This window comes from Phocoena phocoena, chromosome 4 (assembly GCF_963924675.1).
Source record: "Phocoena phocoena chromosome 4, mPhoPho1.1, whole genome shotgun sequence".
NCBI classification, from domain to species: domain Eukaryota; kingdom Metazoa; phylum Chordata; class Mammalia; order Artiodactyla; family Phocoenidae; genus Phocoena; species Phocoena phocoena.
The window spans coordinates 74129747-74155970 of record NC_089222.1 but is presented as its reverse complement, the minus strand read 5'-3'; the positions used below and the strand labels follow the sequence as shown (position 1 = coordinate 74155970).

General features: G+C 39.4%; 1 protein-coding gene across 1 annotated transcript; it reads right to left on the bottom strand.

Moving 5' to 3' along the window:
• Positions 1–381: 381 nt before the first annotated feature.
• Positions 382–21564, bottom strand: DYNLT2B (dynein light chain Tctex-type 2B). The gene is made up of 5 exons (XM_065876756.1): positions 21343–21564; positions 18262–18395; positions 12140–12209; positions 3581–3644; positions 382–525 (listed from the first exon to the last, which is right to left on the bottom strand). The coding sequence occupies exons 1-5, from the start codon at positions 21465–21467 to the stop codon at positions 478–480; spliced, it is 441 nt and encodes a 146-aa protein (XP_065732828.1). The 5' UTR covers positions 21468–21564; the 3' UTR covers positions 382–477.
• Positions 21565–26224: the final 4660 nt, after the last annotated feature.

The following is a 26224-nucleotide window of genomic DNA, read 5'->3' as shown; positions in this document are numbered from 1 at the left end:
TAAACTGATCTCAGTGTTATTTATAATAGTGAAAAATTAGAAATAATCAGTCCCTCAATAAGGACATGGCAAAAATAACCAATGGTGTATAACCTAATGGAATAAGTACAACTATTAAAGTATGCTAGTGAAAATTGCGATCAAATAAAATGGCAAAAAAATTGCACATGACATTATGAGAAGTGAAAAATCGGGTTACAAAATTATATACATGATTTTTTTAACCCTGCAAAAAAAAAAAAAACAACAAAACACCACTGGTTATGTTTGAACAATTGAATTATGAATTTTCCCTACTTTTTTCTCTACCTTCCAAATGTAATAACATGTTATAAAGAAATCAAAACATTAAACTATAAGGCCTAAAACTCAACAAACTCCGTTGTCAAACTGCCAACTTTATTTTGTCAAGATATTTAACAATATAAAAAACTTCATATTTCTTCATGGTCATATCTTTTTCCAGCTTTCAAAGGTTCAATAGTAGAAACAGCCAAATGCCGCTACAACACAGAATAAACTGTCCTAAAAAAACAAACAAAACAGAAAGAAAACAAACACACAAATCCAGAATGTTAGTACTAATGAAGGAGGAAAGGCAGCACGGACGTGAAATTAACATCTCAGATCTTTGCCAATTTTCAATCATGAAGACTCTTTCCCTTCTTTAAGAAACAGGTTTTCCAGAGTATAATTATAAATTTGCTTGCCTCGGGGTAGCTACAAAATTGCTTGCTAAAAGGGTAGGATGAGTAAAGAATTATATTTTTTGAATGAGGAAATAAAATGCAAACTAATGTTCTTTATGTAACGTTTATTCATAAAACAAGTATACCTGTTTTTCCTGATTTATCAAAGAGATAATATAATTAAAATGCTTTGAGTTTCTTGGAGTAAATGCATTACCCAACCCAAGGATATTATAGTTTCACAAATAACGAAAATACAGCACCTTGTCATAAATTCTGGATAAGGACAAATGATATCTGGTTGTTTGTTCTTAATTGATAAAATTCATTTGTCCATCTTTTTTTTTTTTTTTTTTCGGTACGTGGGCCTCTCACTGTTGTGGCCTCTCCCATTGCGGAGCACAGGCTCTGGACGCGCAGGCTCAGCAGCCATGGCTCATGGGCCCAGCCGCTCTGTGGCATGTGTGATCTTCCCAGACCAGGGCATGAACCTGTGTCCCCTGCATCGGCAGGCGGACTCTCAACCACTGCACCACCAGGGAAGCCCCCATTTGTCCATCTTTTAACTCAGAATCTCAAAATGTGTTCCAGATCCTAGTTAAATTTGTTAAAACACTTTTTAGGTACTTATTACAGGAGTTCCACCTGCCTCAGCAACTCCTAACTCACCAACCTCACCTCCAGCCTGGCAATGATGGGAGAAAACATGAGTTCCACTACCCGATTATTAACCAAAAGCAAATTCCGTGGTTAGCCCAGTTCCCTGGCTTCTTGGAAGGAATTACTGTGAGCTGTGTTCTCAAACAGTGCTATCTGTGGTGAGGGACCTATTTTTTTGTTTGTTTTAATTGTCAATCCCTTATGAACTGATACTTTCATAAAATACAATAGAAATTAATAACTAAGAAAATGAAATGAAAAAAGAAACATACAAATATAACCAAAACTTATTAGATTCAATGAACATAAAATTACTTTGTCAAATTCCATGAGTGTTTCTAAACCCTTACACTTAATTTATGTACTTATCTTATTGAAGACCTATAACAAACAGTTCATAGACTGGCACTGGTCTGTGGACCCCACTTTGACTGGCACTGTTCTTACAATGCCACCCAGAGTTCTCCATCAGGACTGAGCCCTGGTTATCCACAGCAATTATCAGCTCAATAGTATATGCTTTTCTCTCCCTTCTCTCATTTCCTCATATTCTATTGGTCCTTCCTGGGATCTTCTCCCAAATAAAGTACTTTAAGTCCTAAAAAATTAAGCCTAAATAAACACTCAACAAACTGAACTAAAGATACAGTAGACTAAGTCAGCAACCTAGATCAGGCTTTCAAATATTATTTTTAGACAGCGCCCCAACTAATCCTGTATTCTAAAACCTGATCCTGATAATCTTTAAAGCAGCCACAACTACTGAAGCCTGCACGCCTAGAGCCCGTGCTCCGCAACAAGAGAAGCCACCGCAATGAGAGGCCCACGCACTGCAACGAAGAGTAGCCCCCTCTCACCGCAACTAGAGAAAGCCCGCGCACAGCAACGAAGACCCAATGCAGCCAAAAATACAATAAATAAATAAAAATATAAATAAATCTATTTTTTAAAATATATATATATAGGCCACTACAGAAGCTGGCACATAATAGGAGCTCAGAATTATTTGTTGAATGAATGAACTGTATTATATAAGGACTCAGAGAAATATGCAGTTTTAACTCCAAAAAGCAGGAAAAACCACCACCTGAGCTTTATTTACCCTTCCCCTAGAAAGCTGATAAATGAAGATTTACATAGTACTTCCCACTGTTCAGCCTTCCATCCCTAGGGCAGTTGGGCATAAAATAAAACTTTGGTAGGACCATAGAATTTTAGAGCCAAAAGGTACCTTAAGATCATCTACACAAGCAGCTTCCATACCTGGCAGTGAGTATAATCATGTGGAGAACTTTTTAAAAATTCAGAGTCACTGATCCAACCCCTGGCTTGTTTGATCAGAATCTATTGAGCAGAGCCTTGGCATCCGTATTTTTAAAAAGTTCCTCAAATTATTCTTAGGCAGCCACAGCCAGTCTTTAGGAAAATCTAGTACAGCTTCCTAGTGTTACTGATACAACCACAGAAAAGTTCAATGACTTACCTGAAGTCATTTAATTAGAAAGTTACAGAGCTAGAAATGGAACCTCTCTCCTGATTCACCCAATCTAGTTCTTTTCTACTCTACTGTACTTTAATTCTGACTCTACTAATTCACAACCTGGGAGCATTTGGATAGAAGGTGGGAATATTTCTGGAAGCAAGTATAAAATAACAACATATGATTAAAATACGTGACACTCATGTCAATAACATACCAATGTTTAAATGAAACCTATTTTTAAAAATTCCTCTTTTGTTTAGTTTTGAGAAATAGCTTTAAGATAAAGTAATTAATTTTATTACTGAAAGAAGAATCACCTTTGCTCATGGAATCCCTGCCACCCAAATTTCTTTGCAGCTTAGCAAACTGCTATATGTCTATTAGCACCAAATAAATAATATGCGATTTCCACATTCAAACTTGTGAAGAGTTACATCATAAAGTATCCTTGCCTATAAGCAGCAGTCTATGTTTCTGCTTTAATAACACAAACGAACAGTAAAATCATCTTATCCAGAAGTCTCAGACAAATGTCTAAAACTAAAGTGTCCTCAGGGACTTCCCTGGCGGTCCACTGCAGGAGGCACGGGTTCAATCCCTGGTTGAGGAACTAAGATCCCACATGCGGTGTAGCACGGCCAAAAGAAATAAATAAAGTGTCTTCACATCTTAACAAATAGTAAGTGATTTGATTTGGAATGCCCACGTGACCCTGAGAAAGGAAAAAAAGGGTTCCAAATAGGCTTACATTCATGAAAACATCATGAGTACAGTTGTCAGCGTCAGCATCCCAGAAACAGCGAGTAGCCATGCTAAAACGTCAAAGAAGAGAGTATTATCAACAATATAACAAGGATCTGAACTATATATATCTGCCACGAGCAAAAGTTTTCCTTGATACATTCTTATACATCAGTGCTTCCAAACCTTTTCACAGAATGAGATGACATACAGAAAATCATATTTGTACAGCAGAGTATACTGGGTAAACTAGAAGGGACTGGAGTCATAGATAAGGCTGCTTGCAGCTGGAGGTGACCAGCCCAGGGGTCTAGCAGCCTCAGACTCTGATAGCTGCCCGATGGCCTAAGTCACTGGTAGTCTGGGTGGGAAGCTCTGTTATAGATTATTTCAGGTAAGATATCTATGTATGACTTTTAGAGGAAATAATACCTAAGACTTATGGCTAAAATGGGCTCAATTCCTGCACAATAATATGAGAAGGTAGGTCTAGAAAGGACCCAACAAATTATTTAGTCCAACCTGATCATTTTATAGAGTCACAGAAAAGAAAGGGGCAAACTCTGAACTAGAATTCAATCTTCTAACTAATTCTAAATACAGTATTATCTCTAGAGGATGCTATACTAAGTTCTAAAATTAGCCATTCTCCTCTCCCCAGTTCTTGGATAAGAAAAAATGTCAGTAAAAATAAAAGCCTATTTAAAAGTGGAAACAACTTAAATACCCAGAAGTATTGGATTGGTAAACAAAATTAAGGTATTTCTTAGCAATGAAATTCTATGCAGCCATTAAAGGTATTTTTTACAAAAAAAAAAACTTTAAGAACATGAAAAGATGTTCACAATGTAATGTTAAGTTTAAAAAGTAATTTTAAATTTTTTTAATTAAATGTATGTATATGATTCATCATTAACATTTATTGAGCACTTTGTGCCCCACTGGTCTAAGAGCTTTACATGTATTAACTCAATCCTATGAGAAAGGCATTATTATTACATCCATTTAATAAACATGGAAACTGAGAGTCGGAGAAACTAAGTAAACTTGTCCAAAGTCATTTATATAGTAAGTGACAAAGCTTGGCTTTGAATCTAGGTGGTTCAGCCTCAAGTCTGTAGAGAAAGTTATATATACACCATGCTATATTGGTTTAATTTTAAAAGACTTTTTTTTTCAGTTTTACATAGAAGAGCTCCCCCCAGCCTAATATTTCACACATTCTTAAATCAAAAAAGTTCCACCTATTTCCAAACTGTAACAGTATGAAATAAAATTAATCTACTTAACTGATCAATCAACAAGTATTTATTTAGCAAGTACCATTTGTCCAGAAAGAATAAAATCCGGTTTGTCCTCAAACAATTCTCAGCTTAAATAGGTGAAAAAAAATTAATACACACCAAAAGAATAAGATAATGTATTGTTGGTGCTGATTTATAGGTTATTAGGATTAAAACGGATTATAATGTCTATCTAGATCAAGCCTTCAAGTCCAAGATGCACAATCGTTGAATTAAATCTGTAGAAGTGCTAAAGAATTTTAGAGAATTTAGAGAGGAGTAAAAGCCAAAGAAGTAGTGCTTAAGCTGAGCAGAACCAAGTGAAAGCATGAATATAAAAATGTGTTTAATAAGTATTTGTTGAGTATTATATACGAGCAAAGTGCTAGGTGCAAATGATACAAAGATGCATAAAACAAAGTCTTTGCTTTCAAATTGTGGTCTCTTTACACAATTTCCCAATAAAAGGAACCAGAGCTCCTCGGAGGAATGGCCAATTCTAGGGCCACGGCTGTAAACGTACAAGATTAAACCTGGGACACTTGGGTCATATCAAAACCCTGCGCTATATCAAAAAGAATTTTATAGGGACTTCCCTCGTGGTGCAGTGGTTAAGACTCTGCACTCCCAATGCAGGGGGCCTGGGTTCGCTCCCTGGTCAGGGAACTAGATCCCACATGCATGCTGCAACTAAGAGTTCGCACGCCACAACTAAGGAGGCCACCTGCCACGAATGAGACCCAGTGAACCAAATAAATAAATAAATTTTTTAAAAGAATGTTATATTTAAAAATATACATACACACATTTATGTATATATATATATTTTTACACATATGTGTATATATATTTATATTGATAAAGTTATGTCAAAAGACTTAGAAGAAATATGATGGAACACTTTGTAGCAGGCCAATGCTCCCACCAAGTCAATTAGAAAAACCGAATAAAATGAATCAGAGAGCTGCTGAAGCAAATTGGACTAGGGGAGCCAAAATTCCAGAGAAAGGTGAACCACATGAGGTAAGTTGATATTCTGCAGCAAAGTTCTCCCTGGGGCATTTGCCAGCTCTGGGCACAGAGCTAGAGGCTGAGAGCCTGGGCTTTGCCCAGGTACAGGACCAATTACTAAGGGAAAAAGAAACCAGCAGGACTGCTGGCAGTCTTGCAGGGCCGGGGGGGATAAAATTGGAGGCTTGAGGGACCAAGATCTGTGTGAAAAAGGAGAGAGTAGAACTGAGCCGGTCACATAGTAGGTTTCCTCTCAAGACATGTGCTGAATTCTGAAACTGCATAAGCAGGAACCTAAAAAGCTATATGTGGTAGGCAAAATAATGGCCCCCCACCAAATATGTCTATGTCCTAAATCCCAGAACCTGTGAATATGTTATATTACATGGCAAAAATGGTTTTACAGATGTGTAACTAAGGATCTTCAGATGGGGAGGTTATCCAGGTGGGCTCAATGTAATCACAAGGGTCCTTATAAAAGAAAGAGGGAGGCAGGAAGGTCAGAATCAAGAGATACCTGAAGATGCAATGCTGTTGGCTTTGAAGATGGAGGAAGGGTTTATGAGCTGAGGAATGCAGGTAGCCTCTAGAAGATGGAACAGGCAAGGGAATGGACTCTCCCCCAGAGCCTCCAGAAGGAATACAGTCCTGCCAACACCTTGATTTTAGCTCCACAAAACCCATTCTGAATTTATGATCTCCAGAACTGTAAAATAATATATTTTTGCTTTTTAAGGAAACTAATTCATTAAAAAAGAAGCCTCTGAAATGAAGGATAGTTTAATCCTGAGGAAAGGACTAAAAGTCAGTACCTGCTGAGGCTGGGGTTCCAATGAACACTCCAGGTTCTTCATTGAAAGATCTGAAGGGCTATGTTCAAGACAGAAGGGTGAGCTAAAGATAGAGAGAGACTTATCAAATCAGCAACCCAACCTCAACTCAGCTCAGTATCTGATTGGATTACGGTAAGTAGCCCATATTCTACCTGAATTACAAAGGAAAGGGTTAAACTTCTCTGGAGGAAAATAATATTATCTGGAAGTTTTACAGTTTTTTTTTTAACACAATGTCCAGGACTCAAACTAGGCATGCCAAGAGACAGAGCCATATGAAAGATTAACAAGACAAAAAAATAATCAAAGGAAACAGACTCACATGTGATCCAGATACTAGCGTAAGCACTGTTATGACCAAAATGCAAAAAAGGAGGAGAGAGGGAGGATGGAGAACATAGATAAAAAATAAAGAATTTCACTATACAATTAGAATATACAAAAAACAATTTTTATGAAAAAAGAATTAAATGGGAATTCTAGACCTGAAAAATATAATAACAAATTAGGAATTCAGTTGGTGGGTTTAATAGCAGATTAGACACAATGAAAAGAGGATTAGTGAACTGAAGGACAGGTCAATAAAAAAATATCCAAACTGAAGCACAGAGAGAAAAAACAAAAATTCAGAAAAGAGCATCATAAATTACAGTAAAGAGATCTAAATACTTGTTATTGGAGTCCATAAAGGATAGCAGAGAGCAAATGAAGCACAGGTAATATTTTAAAAGATAATAGCCATATATATAGCACCCAGATCTTAGTTTCTAATGCATTCTGCCATACAATGAATCAAGGTTCCTTAGAGAAATGGCTGATTCTAGGGCTGGGGCAGGGAATGGATAAGGTGGGGCATCTTATAGTGCCAGTAAATGAGGTTGTGCTCAAAAAACCCACAATAGTAGGGTATGTGAAAGGAACCCAGGAGTCAGCTGAAAGAGCTCTCAATGGCCAAAGCTGGAACAATCTGAGCAACAAAATAAATAAAGTAGTACTGGATTATAATCCAAATTATAAAAATCCATAGTCCATACTGAAATAAATAAATGACTGAATAAATAAATAAATGAGAGAGAACAGACAAATCTCTTATGCTGAAAAATTCCAAGTAATTTATGTAGACACTCTGCCCTCAAGGAGGTGGAGCATAACTCCTTGCTCCTTAAGTGTGGGCTGCACACAGTGACTTCTTTGTAAAAAGTACAGAATGGAAAGGGGAAGAAAGAGTAACTTCATAGTGAAAAACCTGACAAACACTACTCAGGCAGGGATCAAGGTTAACATCAACAGTAATATGTAATGTTGACAGTATGTACCCTGAAATGAATGATATAATGAGAACAGCACTTTACCTCTGTGATCTTCCTCCCGAAAACCTATAATCCCAAACTAATCATGAGCAGACAAATCCCATTTGAGGCATATTCTACAAAATACCTAACCAGTACTTCTCAAAACTGTCAAGGTCATCAAAACCAAGGAATGTCTGAGAAACTGTCAGAGCCAAGAGAAGACTAAAGAGACATGACATGTGGTATCCTAGATAGGATCCTAGAACAGAAAAGGGACATTAGGCGAAAACTAAAGAAATCCAAATAAAGTATGAACTTTAGTTAATAATAATGCATCAATATTGGTTCATTAATTGTGACAAATGTACCATACTAATAGAAGATGTTAATAATAGAAGAAAATGGATGTGAAGTAGTTAAGAACTCTCTGTCCTATCTCTGCAACTTTTCTGTAAATCTAAACTATTCTAAAAGATTTATTTAAAAAAAAGAAACAAAGATAATGGTTAAGACTTTTCCCAATCTGATACAAAACAGATTCAAGAGCCCACAAATTCAAAATGCCCTGAGAACCCCAAGTAGAATAAGTACAAAGAAAACCATATATCTTCATAGTCAAAAGGCAATGAGAAAAACATGTTAAAGTGGCTAGGAAAAAAGACACATCACCTCCAAAGGAACAATAATAAGACTTAGAGCTGATTTCTCAACAGAACCAACTGAAATCAGAAGACAATGTAATCACATCTTTAAAGTACTGAAAATGGAAAGGCATATATGCTTTCCTTCTATCTCTTTCCCTTAAGGAATGTAAATAAATGTAGTATTGAGCCATCTTCAACCATGCAGATGAGGACACAGCAGAGCAAAACAGGAGGGCCTATATCCTTGACAGCAGGGAAGCACCTCACCAGGCTGGGATTCCTATCTGGTGTGTTTTGAGAAGAGAAATAAAGCGTCTGTGTTTTTTCAAAAACAAAACAAAACAAGGAATGAAGGAAGGGAAGGAAGGAAAGGGAAGGGAGGGGAGGGGAGGGGAAGAAGAAGCTACCAATGGCCAAAGATGGGACAATTTGAGCTTCAGTGAAGATACTAACTGCAATTGATTTAAACACATCACATATATTTAAAACCATGGGTTCATGGATAGAAAAAAAACTCATTGGTAACCTTGGGAGGATGCTAGGGAACCAATTCATTACTCTGAAAATAGGTAAATTTATCCCTCCTTTCCTATACAAACTGTATCTCATTGTAATGAAACAAATGAAAAAAAATAAGTCATTCTTTTTTTTTTTTTTTTTTTTTTTTGCGGTATGCGGGCCTCTCACTGCTGTGGCCTCTCCCGTTGCGGAGCACAGGCTCCGGACGCGCAGGCTCAGCGGCCATGGCTCACGGGCCCAGCCGCTCCACGGCATGTGGGATCTTCCTGGACCGGGGCACAAACCCGCGTCCCCTGCATCGTCAAGCGGACTCTCAACCACTGTGCCACCAGGAAAGCCCAAAAAAGTCATTCTTAATAGAAGAATTCCAGCTTATAAATAAAGAACAATGATAGAAGATCACTATCTTGTAACCTGTGATGAATAATGGATCTAGGACAGATGCTAAAATCATTAATGGTAAAGCTGATAGGGAACTTTATAATAGATGGATCTATCCAACAACATCTAAACTCCATGATCAATCTTAACAATAAATATAGGAAGAGCCAGACATTTTTGTGCCTCCTGATAAGATGGAATAGAATGTATACTAAACACCTATGTACTATTCTTGCCCAAAACTCGAACCTATCACTGATTAAGACTAGATCTGGGCTTCCCTGGTGGCACAGTAGTTGAGAGTCTGCCTGCCAATGCAGGGAACACGGGTTCGTGCCCCGGTCCCGGAAGATCCCACATGCCATGGAGCGGCTAGGCCCGTGAGCCATGGCTGCTGAGCCTGCGCGTCTGGAGCCTGTGCTCCACAACAGGAGAGGCCACAACAGTGAGAGGCCCGCGTATCACAAAAAAAAAAAAAAAAAGACTAGATCTAACTACTTATTTACAAGAAATACAGGAGCTAGAAGACGTACTAAACAATACCATGGGGATACAATCCTCAAATACCAGAATGTAGGAAACTCTACAAGACAAACAACCCAATTTCCTCAACAAATAAATGGCAAGGTTAAAAAAAAGGGGGGTGAGGGAGAAGAAGCAAAATGACAGACTAAAAGAAATTTAGGAGACGTATCAACCAAATGCAATGCATGGACTTTGTCTGTATCCTGACCTGAACAAACTAAAAAAAATACACATACACACGCACAAAAACACACATATACATACATGCACATGTATATATGAGACAACTGGGAATAATTAAAAGCTAACTGAATGTTTTATAATATTAAGGATTTTCAATATTTACATGCGATATTTTATTATGTTGAAAAGGGCCCTTATATTTTAGAGATATATACTGTTGTACTTACAGATTAAATGATATGATGACTAGAACTTGCTTCAAGATAATCTGGTGGGGTCAGGGAGAGTAGATGGAGGTATAAATGAAACAACATGGGTGTGTGTTAATAACCTTAAAGATAAGTAATAGACATATGGGAGTTCCTTAGTCCATGTACTTTTTCATATGCCTAAAATTTTAGATGATAAAAGTTTTAAAAGGAAGTGGGGAAGGCCTTATATGCCATGCTTTAGAGTTTAACCTGATCACATTGAACAAAGTCAGTCAGGACAAGTCTGAGGAGTTTATACTATACAGGATTTGAAATAAACTCTATAGAGTTTATGAAAAGGAGGTGAGGGTGTACTTCTGGGAGACTGGTCTGCTGTGTGAATTGCAGAGGAGAGAGATCAGAGTCTGGAAGTGCTGATAAGGGGCTGCTAAGCAACCCTGGCATCCAGGTTACAGTGCGTGCAATGAGAGAGAGTAATGGCTACATAAGATAAAAGAGAGTTCCACACTTTTAAGCCTGAGTCAATGGAATCTTGGTCATAAGGCAGGAGGCAGAGAAATGAAAATGAGAGGCTTATTTGAGGAGAGGAAGGGGAAAGAAATATGCAACTCTATTTGAACACGTTGACTCTGAGATGACAGAATAGTAAGGTATTTCTTAGTTTCTCTGTGGTGAAGAACTCTACTGAAGCCTTTTGATCGAATGGTAGAGGGCACCACGGTGAAGAGTACTGTGCGAGGAGTCAGAAGCCTGGGCTCTATTAGTGAGCCTGACGCCAGCCAGATCTAGAATTTTGGGCAAATCATGCTGAACCTCATAAGCGTCATCATAAAATAAGGGGACTGGACACCAGAAAGAATCTGCATTCTCCTCCCAAGCTAACATTCTATAGTGAAAATTCTCAGTGATAGTATCTACAAGGTATTTTTTTAATTCATCCAGCAAATATTTTCATACTTTCTTATAAAATACTGGACTAGGCACTGTTTACAAAGGGAAACAGGAGATTAACACTTGGGCACAGGAAAAGACAGGAAATACAGATTTCGAACTTGCCAATACAGGAATGATGGTTTGAGGTAATGAGAATGAATGAGCTCATTGAAAAAGCACACAGAAGAGCAGAAGAATAAGAACTGAGTCTTGAGGAAAGCTCACAGCTGGGGATGTAGGGGAAAAAGAGGAACCAGTTTAGGAGAGAATAATCAGTTAGAAAAACAGAAGAGAAACAAGTTACACGAGTGACATCAGGGCCAAAAAAACCAGAGTGAATTTTAAAAAACAGAAGCCCAGGCCAATAACAATAGCTATGAAAATTGTCACTCAGACAACTTTAAAGATATTAATTTAGGAGAATGGTAGGACCAAAAACCAGGCAACAAGGAATATGGGAGGAAACATATATACATAATCCTACACTCTCTTTGGGAGCATATATACATAAGCCCTGAAAGACGTACTAGCCTACAGATACTATGAGAAGTGAGTTACCCCATGGAGTTCACCCAGATTGTCAACCTCGCTGCTCAGTACCAGGATCTCTTCAGTTCACAGCTGCATTTTATTATACCGTCCATTCCTCTCACTCTTGCAAAGACACTATCTTACTGGATTGTCGAGAAGATGAACACCCAATAAGAAATATATAAAAATAAAAACAAGAAGGAAAAGCCAACTACTCACAATACACCTTCCCCTCTTTGTTCTCCAATCACTACTTGCACCACCATTTTATATCGGTCAAATCCCATTTCTGGAAAGAAAAAATAAGAAAGTTATCTATAAGCAAATATATGGTAAAATTACTTAACGAAGGCAAATTTGCCTAGAAATGAACATAAGCATTCAGTCTACAAGCCCTTACTGAGTATGATTATAAGCTTAGGAGTCAGACTTAAGGACAAATTCTAACCATAAGCTTAGTAAGTGTGTAACTTTAGACGGGTTATTTAACGTTTTGGTTTAAATCTCCCTCAACTGTTAAATGGGAATATCACTACCTTCCTCCTGGCCGTGTTGTGAGGAAGTGGGTAGAGACAAGCTCCCTCCTGTCTCTACCCATTTCTCTTCCATAGTAGACTCTCAGTAGGTCTTAGCTTCCTTCCTTTCTCCCCTACTCTAAGTCAGGAAATGAGCTAGGCCCTCAAGATACAGAGATAAATAAGATGCTCTTCTTGCCTTAAAGAACTCATAGTAGTTGGGAAGGCAAACATGGAAAATAAAATGAAAAGGCAATGTAGTAATAATTCAAAGAGAGGCATGTATAAGGTACATTAGGAGCACAGAACTGGATGGCTCCTCCCTTTGACTGGGCAACAGGGAAAGGATGACCAGAAAAGACTTCTTGGAGGATGGGATAAGTGAGCTGAGTCCTGAAAGATGAGTGAGAATTTACCAGATGGACAATGTTTCTCCATTCTATGGAGGGGGACAGCATATGCAAAGACAAAGAGCATGGGATCTTTAGAAAACTGCAAGCTGTTCAGTAAGATAGAAAATAAACCATAAGATTCTGGAGAATACTGGTATGGCCTAGGACAACTCAGCTGCTTCCCCCAAAACTATACTGCTGAAACAGCAAAATCCTGAAAATTCTCCCCAACAACAAACCTGGGGGACAGAAAACTGAATAGGCATCTTTATCTTCCCTCCTTTCTGACCAAGGAATAGGGGAAACAGTGAAGAAGAAAAAAGTGAAACAGGCAAAGTTGAGACAGAGCCAACCCCTTTTTAAAAAAAAATAATCTTTCTCTTAATTTAGCTTAATTTATTTATATATAAATATATTTATTTTATTTATCTATTTTTGGCTGTGTTGGGTCTTCGTTGCTGTGCACGGCATTTCTCTAGTTGTGGTGAGTGGGGGCTACTCTTTGTTGTGGTGTGCGGGTTTCTCATTGCGGTGGCTTCTCTTGTTGCAGAGCACGGGCTCTACGCGCGTGGGCTTCAGTAGTTGTGGCTCGCGGGCTCTAGAGCGCAGGATCAGTAGTTGTGGTGCACAGGCTTAGTTGCTCTGTGGCATGTGGGAACTTCCCAGACCAGGGCTCGAACCTGTGTCCCCTGCATTGGCAGGCAGATTCCTAACCACTGTACCACCAGGGAAGTCCCAGAGCCAACTCTTTTTGATGAAAGTAAAAGCTCCAGGATTATACAGTAAATTAGGCAAACAATCTGAACACTTATAGGAACCCTTCCATTGTGGGACATGAACCCTAATGCAGTATACTTAATAAAATCTCAGAAGGAGACAGAGCCCAAGTTATTTTTAAAAAACAGTGCGCACAGCTCAGCTGAGCTTCCTCCTTTCTCTACCCATTCCTCTTCCTCCTTTTCTCATACCCATGCTTTAGAAATGCGGCTAGAATATTAAATGCCCATCACTTAAAACACAGTTCTGAGGGAAAAATAAAATAGTCTTAGACACCATAAAACTCCTAGAAGACAGCATAGGCAAAACATTCTCTGACAAAAATCATACCAATGCTTTCTTAGGTCAGTCTCCCAAGGCAATAGAAATAAAAACAAAAATAAACAAATGGGAGCTAATCAAACTTACATGCTTTTGCATAGCAAAGGAAACCATAAAAAAAACAAAAAGAAACATACGGAATGGGAGAAAATATTTGCAAATGATGTGACAGACTAGGGCTTAATCTCCAAAATATACAAACAGCTCAGACAGCTCAACAACAAAAAAACAAACAACCCAATTGAAAAATGGGCAGAACACCTTAATACAGACAGACATACAGATGGCCAGTAGGCACATGAAAAGATGTTCAACGTCACTAATTATTAGAGAAATGCAAGTCAAAGCTACAATGGGGTACCACCTCACACCCATCAGAATGGCCATCATTAAAAAGTCTACAAATAACAAATGTTGGAGAGGGTGTGGAGAAAGGAGAACCCTCCTGCACTATTGGTGGGAATGTAAGTTGGTGCAGCCACTATGGAAAACAGTACGGAGGTTCCTCAGAAAACTAAAAATAGAATTACCATATGATCCAGCAACCCCACCCCTGGGAATATATCTGGACAAAACTATAATTCAAAAAGATACATGCACCCCATGTTCATAGCAGCACTGTTCACAATAGCCAAAACAGGGAAACAACCTAAACGTCCATCAACAGATGAATGTATAAAGAAGATGTGGTACATATATACAATGGAATACTACTCAGCCATAAAAAAGAATGAAATAATGCCATTTACAGCAACATGGATGCAACTAGAATTTATCATACTAAGTGAAGTAAGTCAGAAAGAGAAAGGGAAATACCATATAATATCACTTATACGTGGAATCTAAAATATGGCACAAATGAACCTATCTACAAAACAGAAAGAGACTCATAGACATAGAGGACAGACTTGTGGTTGCCAAGGGGGAGGGAGGGAGGGAGAGGGATGGACTGGGAATCTGGGGCTGGTAGATGCAAACTATTATATATAGAATGGGTAAACAACAAGGTCCTACTGTATAGCACAGGGAACTATATTCAATATCCTGTGATAAACCATAATGGAAAATAATATTAAAAAAAGTATGTCTCTATGTGTATAACTGAGTCACTTTGCTGTACTGCAGAGATTGCCACAACATTGCAAATCAATTACACTTCAATAAAAAATTAATAAAATAAAATAGTCTTAGATACAGTGGGAGGAGAGTAAAAAAAAAAAAAATTCACCCACACCACATCAGAACAAAATTAAAAGAAGCTGAATGGCAATATGCAAAGGTACAACAGCAAAAACAAACCAAAGAATAACAAGAAAAGAAACGTACTGCTTAAAAGACCAAAAAACTCAACCTAGGAGATAATATAAGTCAAGGAACAAAGAGAAATTCCTCACAACTGATTCATAATATAGAAAAACATAAGCCCGGGCTTCCCTGGTGGCGCAGTGGTTGAGAATCTGCCTGCCAATGCAGGGCACGCGGGTTCGAGCCCTGGTCTGGGAAGATCCCACATGCCGCAGAGCAACTAGGCCCGTGAGCCACAAGTACTGAGCCTGCGCGTCTGGAGCCTGTGCTCCGCAACAAGAGAGGCCACGATAGTGAGAGGCCCGCGCACCGCGATGAAGAGTGGCCCCCGCTCGCCGCAACTGGAGAAAGCCCTCGCACAGAAACAAAGACCCAATGCAGCCAAAAATAAAATATAAATAAATAAATAAATTAAAAAAAAAAAAAAAGAGTAGCTCCTGCTCGCCACAACTAGAGGAAGCCTGCACGCAGCAGCAAAGACCCAACACAGCCAAAAATAAAATATAAATAAATTAATTTATTAAAAAAAAAACATAAGCCCACAAATTCAGTAAAATAAGAACTCAATCAGATTACAAAACAACAGAAAGGTGAAAGGGGAGATTATAGGCCTAGGAAACAAACTGAATACTCACATGATATTAGTGCAGAGCTAATCAATTAAAAATGGCAAGAGAGGGGCTTCCCTGGTGGCGCAGTGGTTAAGAATCTGCCTGCCAAAGCAGGGGACATGGGTTCGAGACCTAGTCCTGAAAGTTCCCACATGCCACGGAGCAACTAAGCCCGTGCGCCACAATTACTGAGCCTGTGCTCTAGACCTCGCGAGCCACAACTACTGAAGCCCGCACGCCTAGAGCCCGTGCTCCGCAACAAGAGAAGCCACCACAATGAGAGGCCCATGCACCACAACGAAGAGTAGCCCCCTCTCACTGCAACTAGAGAAAAACCCACGCACAGCAACGAAGACCCAATGCAGCCAAAAAATAAATAAATAATTTTTTTTTTAAATGGCAAGAGACAAGACAGACACAAATGAAAACAAATACTGACAAGGTGATCACAAGTATATGTCAAAGAAAAAGGAAGAGATTACAGCAAAGATAATAGATGTGGAAGACAGAGATGATTCAACGCATCAATATTTGGTGTCCTAAGGTAGATAATCTAACAAATGGAACCGGAAATGTACTCAGAGATACAAGAAAATTTCCTTGATATGGAAAAAATAAAATCTGCAGATTAACAGACATAAAATGCTCAATACCAAGCCATACCCTAGAAAAACTACTGAGCATCAAGGTTAGGGACAGGATTCTTTCTGCAGAGAACGTCAGACTGGCCTCAGATTTCTCCACAGTAACATTCAATGCAAGAAGACAGTGAAGCAACATCCATAAAATTCTCAAAAAATAATTAACTCAAAATATTATATTCATCCAAAATATATTCTCGTTTAAAGGCATTCTCAAACAGGAAAGAATCCAGGGAATACAGCATTTCTGAGCCCTTCCTGAAAAAACTTACAATAAAATCTCATTAGGTAAGAATTGAACCAGAAAAAAGAACTCAGCAATGGAAATACCATGGTGAAAGGACTAAATAGTGGGCAATCATTCCATTTAAATATAGAACGAATGCTGTAACACTATGGGAAACAGTCTATAGTATACCATTGTTTTTAAAGTATTTATCTGCATATATATTAGAAAAGAGGACTGGTATGATGGTCACGTAATATTAATGATTCTTCTTGGGTGGGGGCATTAGGAGTGATTTTTCTAATTTTAATTATTTTTCTACACTTTATTTTTTTATAACAAGCATGTATTTTTTTTACAATAATTTAATAGTGAATTTCACTAAAAATCTGAAAACAAAAATGTTAATATACTAACAGTTAATTTGGATGATGGAAAGAGAATTGCTATTTTATTCTTAGTATTTTTCTATATTTTTTATTTCTAAAAATTAAAACATATTAATAAAAATACATCAAAGTGTTAAATAGTAACTACCATGGACAACAGACTTTTATATCATTAAAAAAACACTTTATGGGCTTCCCTGGTGGCGCAGTGGTTGAGAGTCTGCCTGCCGATGCAGGGGACACAGGGACACGGGTTTGTGCCCAGGTCCAGGAAGATCCCACATGCCCCGGAGCAGCTAGGCCCGTGAGCCACGGCCACTAAGCCTGTGCATCCGGAGCCTGTGCTCCGCAACGGGAGAAGCCACAACAGGGAGAGGCCCGCGTACCGCAAAAAAACAAACAAACAGAAAAACACTTTATGTGTATTGTCCAGGTTTATTACAATGAAAATGTATTATGATTACAAAGACATTTCTTCCCTCCAAAAAAAATCTTTAAAAAAGAGTAAATAGGGAGTTCCCTGGTGGCCTGGGCTTTCACTGACGTGGCCCAGGTTCAATCCCTGGTTGGGGAACTGAGATCCCGCAAGCCACGTGGTGCAGTCAAAAAAATTAAATTAAATTAAAAATTTAAAGGGTAGATAGAAAGGACTTTTCAGATTGTATAACACTATTAACAAAAGAGACTGAGAGAGGTAGAGAGACAAAGAACAGGGAGGAAAAGCACAAGATCTGCTCTGCAGATGTAGAGTGAAGCAGAAGTGGAGTGCTGAGTAGGGCAAGTAGTTAAGGATTTGGCAGGAGAGATGCACTGAGGTCAGACTGTGAGGGTACTGATGGGAGGCTGAGGACTTGATATCTTGGTAGAAAAAACAACCAAAAATTATGGGGGAAAGAAGCCCCTGTATTTTCTGGTCTTTCTGCATACTGGGAATTCTTGGATAGTAGTTCGGTACAACTAGGTATTTCACACCTTTGCCCTTTCCCACCATCTACAAAAACCTACATGAGTAAAAGTTACCAAATACTTGAGATGACTAGACAGTGAAGAAAAATGTGTGTTTAATAGAATCCACAGTTATGTCACTTATTTAAAAATAAAGGAGGCAAATGAGTAAAATTGGATGTTTGAAGGGAACAAGTCATTTCCAATTACCACCATTACCTTTTAATTTATCTTTAATATTTTCTGATAAACGTTTTGTGAGCTGAGGCATTTCTTCTGGAGAGTATTCAGCATTTGCCAGTTCCTCCTTGAGCACAGCATGGATACAGTCTCTAACCACAGAGGGTCTGAACCTAAATGAAACAGTTTGAAACATCCAGTTGGTAATTCCAAAACCCTAATTTACCTTCGCAGCTTAACTTCTCCCAGTTTTTTGTCATGACAACCATTTATTCCATCTTTTTCATATTTTTATCATAAAAGTAATAAAAACAAATTAAGAAAACAAGTCATAGTGCAAACCTGTATCTCCAGCCTCTCCCTTGAACTTCAGACCACATATTCCCACCCATATTCCATCCAGATGTCTAGTAGGCAACTTAAATTTAATACATCCAACACTGAGCTTCTGATCATCTCCTCTCCCCAAAACAAGGTCCTCACCTCAGTCAATGGTAACTCCATTCTTCCAACTGCTCAAGCCAAAAACCCTGGTGTCAGTTTGGTTGTCTTTCTCTCTCACAGCCCTCATCCCATTCATGAGCAAATCTTATCAGTTCTACCTTCAAAATAATCTAAAATTCAATCACACTCACCACCCACCACCACCTTGCTCCAAGCTACCACTACTTCTTTCCTGGATTACAATGGCCTCCTAACAAGTCTCTCTGTCTCTGCCTTTGTCCCTAAATCCTGTTCTCAACATAGCAACTAGACTGGTGCTATTAAATACGTGTCAGATCATGACACTCCTCCGTTCAAAATACCCCAAATATTTCCCACCTCACTCAGAGTAAAAGCAACATTCTGTTACTTGCAAGGTCCCATATGATCTACCCTACCAAACTCGTTGACTTTGTTTTCTACTACTTTGCCCCTAGTTCTCTCCACTCAGGCCACACTGGCCTTCCCTATGTTCTTTGACCACACCAGGCATGGAAACCTCAGTGCTTCTGCAGTTGCTGTTAACCTCTGCCTGAAATTCAATTCCTCTCCTTATATGCATAGCTCCTTCCTTTCTTTCAAGTCTTTATTTAAAAGTCACTTTCCCTAGCCACCCTCTCTAAAACTTCAAACCACCCTCCTACCACTTTATATCTCCCTTCCCGGTACTTATTACTATCTGATACACTATATGGTTCACTTAGGCATTTATCTTGTTTGTTGTCCTTCTACCCAGCTAGAACACAAGATCCAAAGAGCAGAGATTTTTATCTGTTTTGTTCACTGTTATATCCCCATTGCTAGAACACTATCCAGCACATAGTAGACAATATTTTTTGAAGAAATTAATTACTGAATAAATGAAGACAGAGAAAAAATTCTCCCCTCATTTCACCACCCTAACAATACTATTAGCATTTTAGTTGTATTTATTACATATTACAACACTAGGTTCCTTTATCTGGGCTATATATATTTAATATTTATTTATTTAATTTGGCTGTGCGGGGTCTTAGTTGTGGCACATGGGATCTTTGTTGCTGCATACGGGATCTTTAGTTGTGGCATGCGGGATCTAGTTCCCTGACCAGGGATGGAACCCAGGCACCCTGAATTTGGAGCACAGAGTCTTAACCGCTGGATCACCAGGGAAGCCCCTGGGCTGTATATTCTATCAGTTGATTTGTCTATCATGTGCCAAGTTACCAGAATGTTTTAAGTTTTGTGTTTATAATGTGGTTTGGTAGTACTAGCGGCCCCTTATTTCTTTTTTTTTTTTTTCGGTACGCGGGCCTCTCACTGTTGTGGCCTCTCCCGTTGTGGAGCACAGGCTCCGGACGCGCAGGCTCAGCGGCCATGGCTCATGGGCCCAGCCGCTCCACGGCATGTGGGATCTTCCTGGACCGGGGCACGAACCCGTGTCCCCTGCATCGGCAGGCGGACTCTCAACCACTGCGCCACCAGGGAAGGCCCCTTATTTCTTTTTAACAGTATTCTCTTTAGTCTCTTGCTTGCTTATTCTCACAGGCGAACTTTAGAATCATGGACAAATTTCTAGGATTTGATCTGTTCAAAATGTGGTCTTCCTATTAACAAACATACTATATCTGGCTCTTCCCTTAAGCCTTTTCCACTCTCAGTAAAATGCTAAAAGTTTTCTTCAAACGAGTCACAAATAATCTCATAGAGCTATTCCTACATAACATATATTTGTTGTTAATCTTGTTCTGTTTTACAACAGAAATACAGGTGAATGGCATTCTATGTATTTAGAATCTTTTACCAAGATAACTGAACATATTTTTTTAATGTCCCTTCCACCCACCATAAAACTGCTACATGAATTTTTTTATCACATTATAACTAAAGTTCCTGGGTTCTAGTATTTGCCAAGCATTTGATTCAGGAATCTAGTTTCAAAAAACAGTAAAAGGGCTTAGGAAAGTCATTTTTTAAATTATTTTTTTTAATCTTGTGAAAATGAAGTTAGTGATGGATCCTACAGCCCTAACTGACTGTCCTCTGCAGGAGACGTTGTGCCTTAATTCTGGGAAGGTATTAGGGTGGCAGGCCAAAAGCCTCCAGATATTACTTAGGTAAGACTGTACACATACAGGTCTCGCGCCCTGAAGAAGAGTAAGCGCTTTCCGGCACACGTATGCACACAGTAACCCTCGAAACAGGGCTGAATGGCATTCGATGCAAGCCGCTTGTTTTCTGCCATGCAACTATCTCAATTCCTCTGTGCCCACAGTCTGGATCTCCTAGAGTCAACCATCCATACTGTGCTTGTCTAAGGGACTACCTCCCGGCGCGTTAACCCTGCAACCACAGGTCTGGTCCTCTGCTGCCCCCTGCAGCTGGGAGCCCAAGGAGAACAGCGCCCCACCCTCTCCCGCCCAGCCCCTCCTTCCCCGGTCCTGTCCCTTCCTCCATCGCCTGTTCCCCCGCAAAACCCGGCCTCCTCTCCGGCCCGCCCCTCTGTCCCTAGCCCCGCCCCTCTCTCCCGCCCCGCCCCGCCCCACCCCGCCCGTCACCCGCGGGTTCCTTTGGGACGCCCCGGCTATCAGGCAAGCTCTGCCTGCAGGAAGCATTAGTCACGCAGGTCGGCCACGCCACAACGCGTCTGCTACCCGCCTTTGCTGGAAAATGGGCCGCAGGATATAGGTATTCTCGGACTCCCCAGCGTTCTTCTCAGTCTCAGGCAACCCTTCGACCGCAGAGAAGGACGTGGGCATTGAGAAGGATGCGGCGACCGACATGGCCTAAGCTTCTTGGCCCCGTATTTCTCCCGAAGGCGGCTTAGCTCGCGGCGCCACGGAGCTGGGAAATGGTCGCCAGGGCGACAGCGCCGCCTTTGACCCTATGTGCGGCGGCTGCGCGCTCTGCGCTGTGCGACCCGCCCTTCTTGTCGTGCTCGCACTGCCCTACCCACGCCTGCGCGCCGGATGCTGGACCAGAACCGGCGGAGCTGCAGTGACCATAACTTCGGCAAAGACTGGTTTGTTTCTGTTCCGTTTACAAAGCACTTAAACACGCATCAGCTCTTATTAACCGCTCTGCAATCTTAGAAAGTGACACAGAACCTGAGGCCCATAGAGGCCCAAGGATACACAGCTAGTAAGCAGCCGGTGAAACTGAACTGGACCCTGGGGTGAGGGGTGGGGGGCGGTCCAGTGACAGATCCTGTGAACTTGGCTTCTTGCTTGTGAAAAAAGCTTTAGTCTCCTAGGTCTTTCCGAGTTCTAAAGAAAAGACTCTAGCAGTTAATGTTTCGAAAAATGGAAAATCAGTCAAGCAAGAAAAGTAATAATAATAGGTCAGCCATAAAAAGAGTTACAGGATTCCTATCTTCTGCTTGAGGGATATAGGTAACCTTCTGATGCACATTCTTTTTTTTTGATGGTTGTACAACATTATGATTGTATTTATACCCTTGAACTGTACACTTAAAAGTGGTTAACATGAAAAATTTTGTTACGTGTATTTTACCACAAATAAAATTGGGGGGAAAAGTACCTAAGGTGATTGATAACCTTTGACTCCAGCTAAGAAAACATTGCCCTCATCCACTGCTGATGCACATTCTTAAATTGTTTTCACAGAAACCAGGACCCCCACCAGATGGAAACTGCTGACTGCAAATGCTAGACCATAGACTGGCTGGAGCCAGAGATTCGATGATTGAGATTCCTGAAACTTCACCCATACCTCACCACTAACCAATCAGAAGAATGTCCAGGAGCTGATCCCACACCCTGGGACCCTCACCCCTAATATTGCACTGAAAGCCATTGGGGAATATGAGTCTTTTGAACACTAGCTCCCCATCCTCCTTGTTTGTCACCCTGCAATAAACGCTGTACTTTCCTTCACCACAACCCAGCATCAGTAGATTAGCATTCTGCAATATTGGCAGAATCGAGCAGTTGCAAAAAGAGACCATATGGCTCTCAAAGTCTGAAATATTATTTGGCCAGGCAAAACTATAAAAAAAAAAAAAAGATAACTAAGTGAAAAAATATATAATCTGGGCCTTTACAGAAAAAGTTTGTAGTGTACTGATTTAATCCATAACTGCCAACCTGCAGTTCCCCCAGCCTCACCACACTCCTGCTCCAGGGCAAAAGTCAGGAAGGAGCAAACTTAGGATGCATTTCCTGCTTATGAGCACCAGTCCTGGTCCTATTTTAGAAAGCTGTATTATCCTGCCAGCTTCAAAAACGAAGAAGAAATTCCCCCAATATGCATCCTGAACAAAGATCCCAGAACAGGAGAGAGGGAGGTGCTCTGCTTTCCACATTCCACAATGAAGGAGCTGTGGCATCACAGTTCTCCACCCACAGCATCCTGTATCTCCCCTTTTGAGCTTCTATTTCCTCTGCTGGAAAAACGCTCCCTTCCCTCTTTACTGGGCTAACCATTTCAAGAATCAGTTCAGACATGACTGATGCCTTCCTTCATCTCTCACAGATCCTCTCCTTAGAGGTTCCTGGTTCCTTCAAGCTCTCATTACATCCTGGCTTGACCTCTAACATGGTCCCTACCATATGACATTCAAATTATTAGTAGATGAGTTTCCCTAACATGACCATGAGCTCTTCAAGGACAGAGCAGGGCCCAAGGGCAAGGACCATGTCTCAGTCATTTTTGAATTCACAGCATGCATGGCAGTGCTGAGCACACAGTGGGCACTCAGTATATACCACTTATTGAACGGCACTGAACACTGGTGGATTAGTCAGCTCAGGCTGCCGTAACAAAATACCACAAACTGGCTGCTGGCTGCTGTGTGGCTTAAACAATGGAAATTTATTTTCTGGAGGCTAGAAATCCAAGATCGAGGTGCCAACAAGGTTGGTTTCTACTGAGGCCTCTCTCCTTGGCTTGCAGATGGCTACCTTCTGGCTGTGTCTTCACATGGCCTTTTCCTCTGGGCTCTCATGGAGAGACAGATCTGGTATATCATCCACTTTCTTTTTCCCCACATCTCTTTAGCATATACTAAATTCTCACAAATATTTATTTCTATCTCTGAGCTCCCTAGTCTGATGCATAAATTTGTCCATTTAATGTACTGCACTGTTTGAATTATTGTAGTTTTATATTAGGTTTTAATATCTAGTAGAGTTAGTCCCACCTCACTGCCTTCTTCAGAAGTTTCCTGGCTGTCCAAGCTTGTTCATTTTTCATGTGAACTTTAAAACCAGCTTATTCCATATCCTCTTCCACCAAATCTTGGTGATTTTATTCATCATGTTAAATTTGTAGATTAGTTTAAGGGCATTTATATCTTATGATCCAAGTTCATGGCATGCCTTTATATTTGTTCAAGTTTATTTTTTATCCTTTAGTAATATTTTAGTTTTCTTCAATAAGTATTTCACATTCTTGTTTTGTTGGTAACTAGGTTTTTTCTTTTTTTCCTTTTTTGTTTCTAATATAAATGGGAGTTCCCCATCTGCATACCTGTTAACTGCTTGTTGTTTGTATACATGAAGATTTTTGATTCTGTATATTTATTTTGTACCCAGACATTGTATGAAATTCTCTTATTGTTTGTAATATAATTTATTTGGGTACTCTAGATGTGTAATCATATTGTCTGAATATAATGGTAACTTTACCTTCTTTCCTATTTTATATCTGTTAATTTCCTTTTGAATACTTACTTGGGCTAATACCTCAAGAATAATATTAAATGATAGTGACAATAGTGAGTGTCATCATCTTATTTGCAACCTTAATGAGATTGTTTCTAGTATTCCTTCATTAAGCATGATGCTGACTTTTGAGTTGAGATAGATATGTTGTATTATGATAAGGAAGGACCTGTCTTTTCTCATTTTCTTAAAGAGTTTTATTAAGAATATATGTTGAATTTTATCAAATGCCTTTTCAGCATTTATGAAGAAAATCATTAGGATTTTTTCCTCCTTAAATCTATTAATATAGGTGAATAAACTTTCTGAAACTTAATCATGCTTTTATGCTGGAAATACACTCTACAATGTCATTTTTTTAGGTATAATTGACATATAACATTAGATTTGTTTCAGGTGTACAATATAATGATTTGATTTTTGTATATATTGCAAAATGATCACCACAGTAAGTCTCATTAACATCTGGCACCATACATTAGTTACAAAAAAATTTTTTTTCTTGTAGTAAGGACTTTTAAGATTTATTCTCTTAGCAACTTTTAAATATGCAATGCAGTACTATTAACTATAGTCACCTTGTTGTACATTATATCCCCATGACTTAACTATTTTATAAGTAGAAGTTTGTACCTTTGACTCTCTTCACCCGTTTCCCTCACTCCCCAGCCCCAGCTCTGGCAACCACTAGTCTGTCACTGTATCTGTGAACTTGGTTTTGTTGCTATTGTTGTTGCTTTAAATTCCATATGTAAGTGATATCATATGGTATTTGGCTTTCTCTGACTTATTTCACTTAGCATAATACCCTCTAGGTCCATCCATGTTGTCACAAATGGCAAGATTTCATTTTTCCTATGGCTGAAGAGTATTCCATTGTGTGTGTGAGTGTGTGTGTGTGTGTGTGTGTGTACCATATCTTCTTTATCCATTAATCCATTGGTGGACACTTGGGTTGTTTCCATGTCTTGGTTATTGAAAATAATGCTACAGTGAACATGAGGGTGCAGATATCTTTTTGAACTAGTGTTTTTGTTTGCGTCAAATAAATACCCAGAAGTAGAATTGCTGGATCATATGGTAGTTCTTTTTTAATTTTTAGAGGAACCTCCATACTGCTTGACATGCTGGTTGCACCAGTTTACCAGAACCCACCAACAGTGCACAAGGGTTCCTTTTTCTCCATATCCTCATCAACATTTGTTATTTCTTTCCTTTTTGATAATAGCCATTCTAACAAGTATAAGGTGATATCTCATTATGGTTTGGAGTTGCATTTCCCTGATGATTAGTGATATTAAGCATCTTTTCATGTACTTGTTGTCTCATCCTCTTCTCATAAGGATGCCAGTCTTATTCGATTAGTGTCCCACTCTTATGACCCCATCTAACCTAAATTAGCTACTTAAAGGTCCTATCTCCAAAGTCACGTTGAGGGCTAGAGCTTCAAACTATGAATTTGGGGAGCACATAATTCAGTCCATTAAGCTAGTGAACTTAAATTTAGAAAGTAGGGGGTCAGGTATTGACTTTACCTGAACCTAACTGACTGCTTTTGGGCAGCAAGTCCATTATCCTCTAGGAGCCTCAACTTCATCTGTAACATGCGGCCAATTTTATGGGGCTTTTGAGAGGCTGAAATGAGATCATGGCTGGAGGACATTTTATGGACTATAAGTTCCTACACAATAATAATGATAATTATTTCTTCTACTAATATATCATCTTGCAATTTACAATGTGATTTTTAAAAAAATTAATTAATTTATTTGGCTGCATCAGGTCTTGTTGCGGCACGCGGGATCTTTTTGTTGCAGTGCACCGGCTCTTTGTTGCAGCGCGCGGGCTTCTCTAGT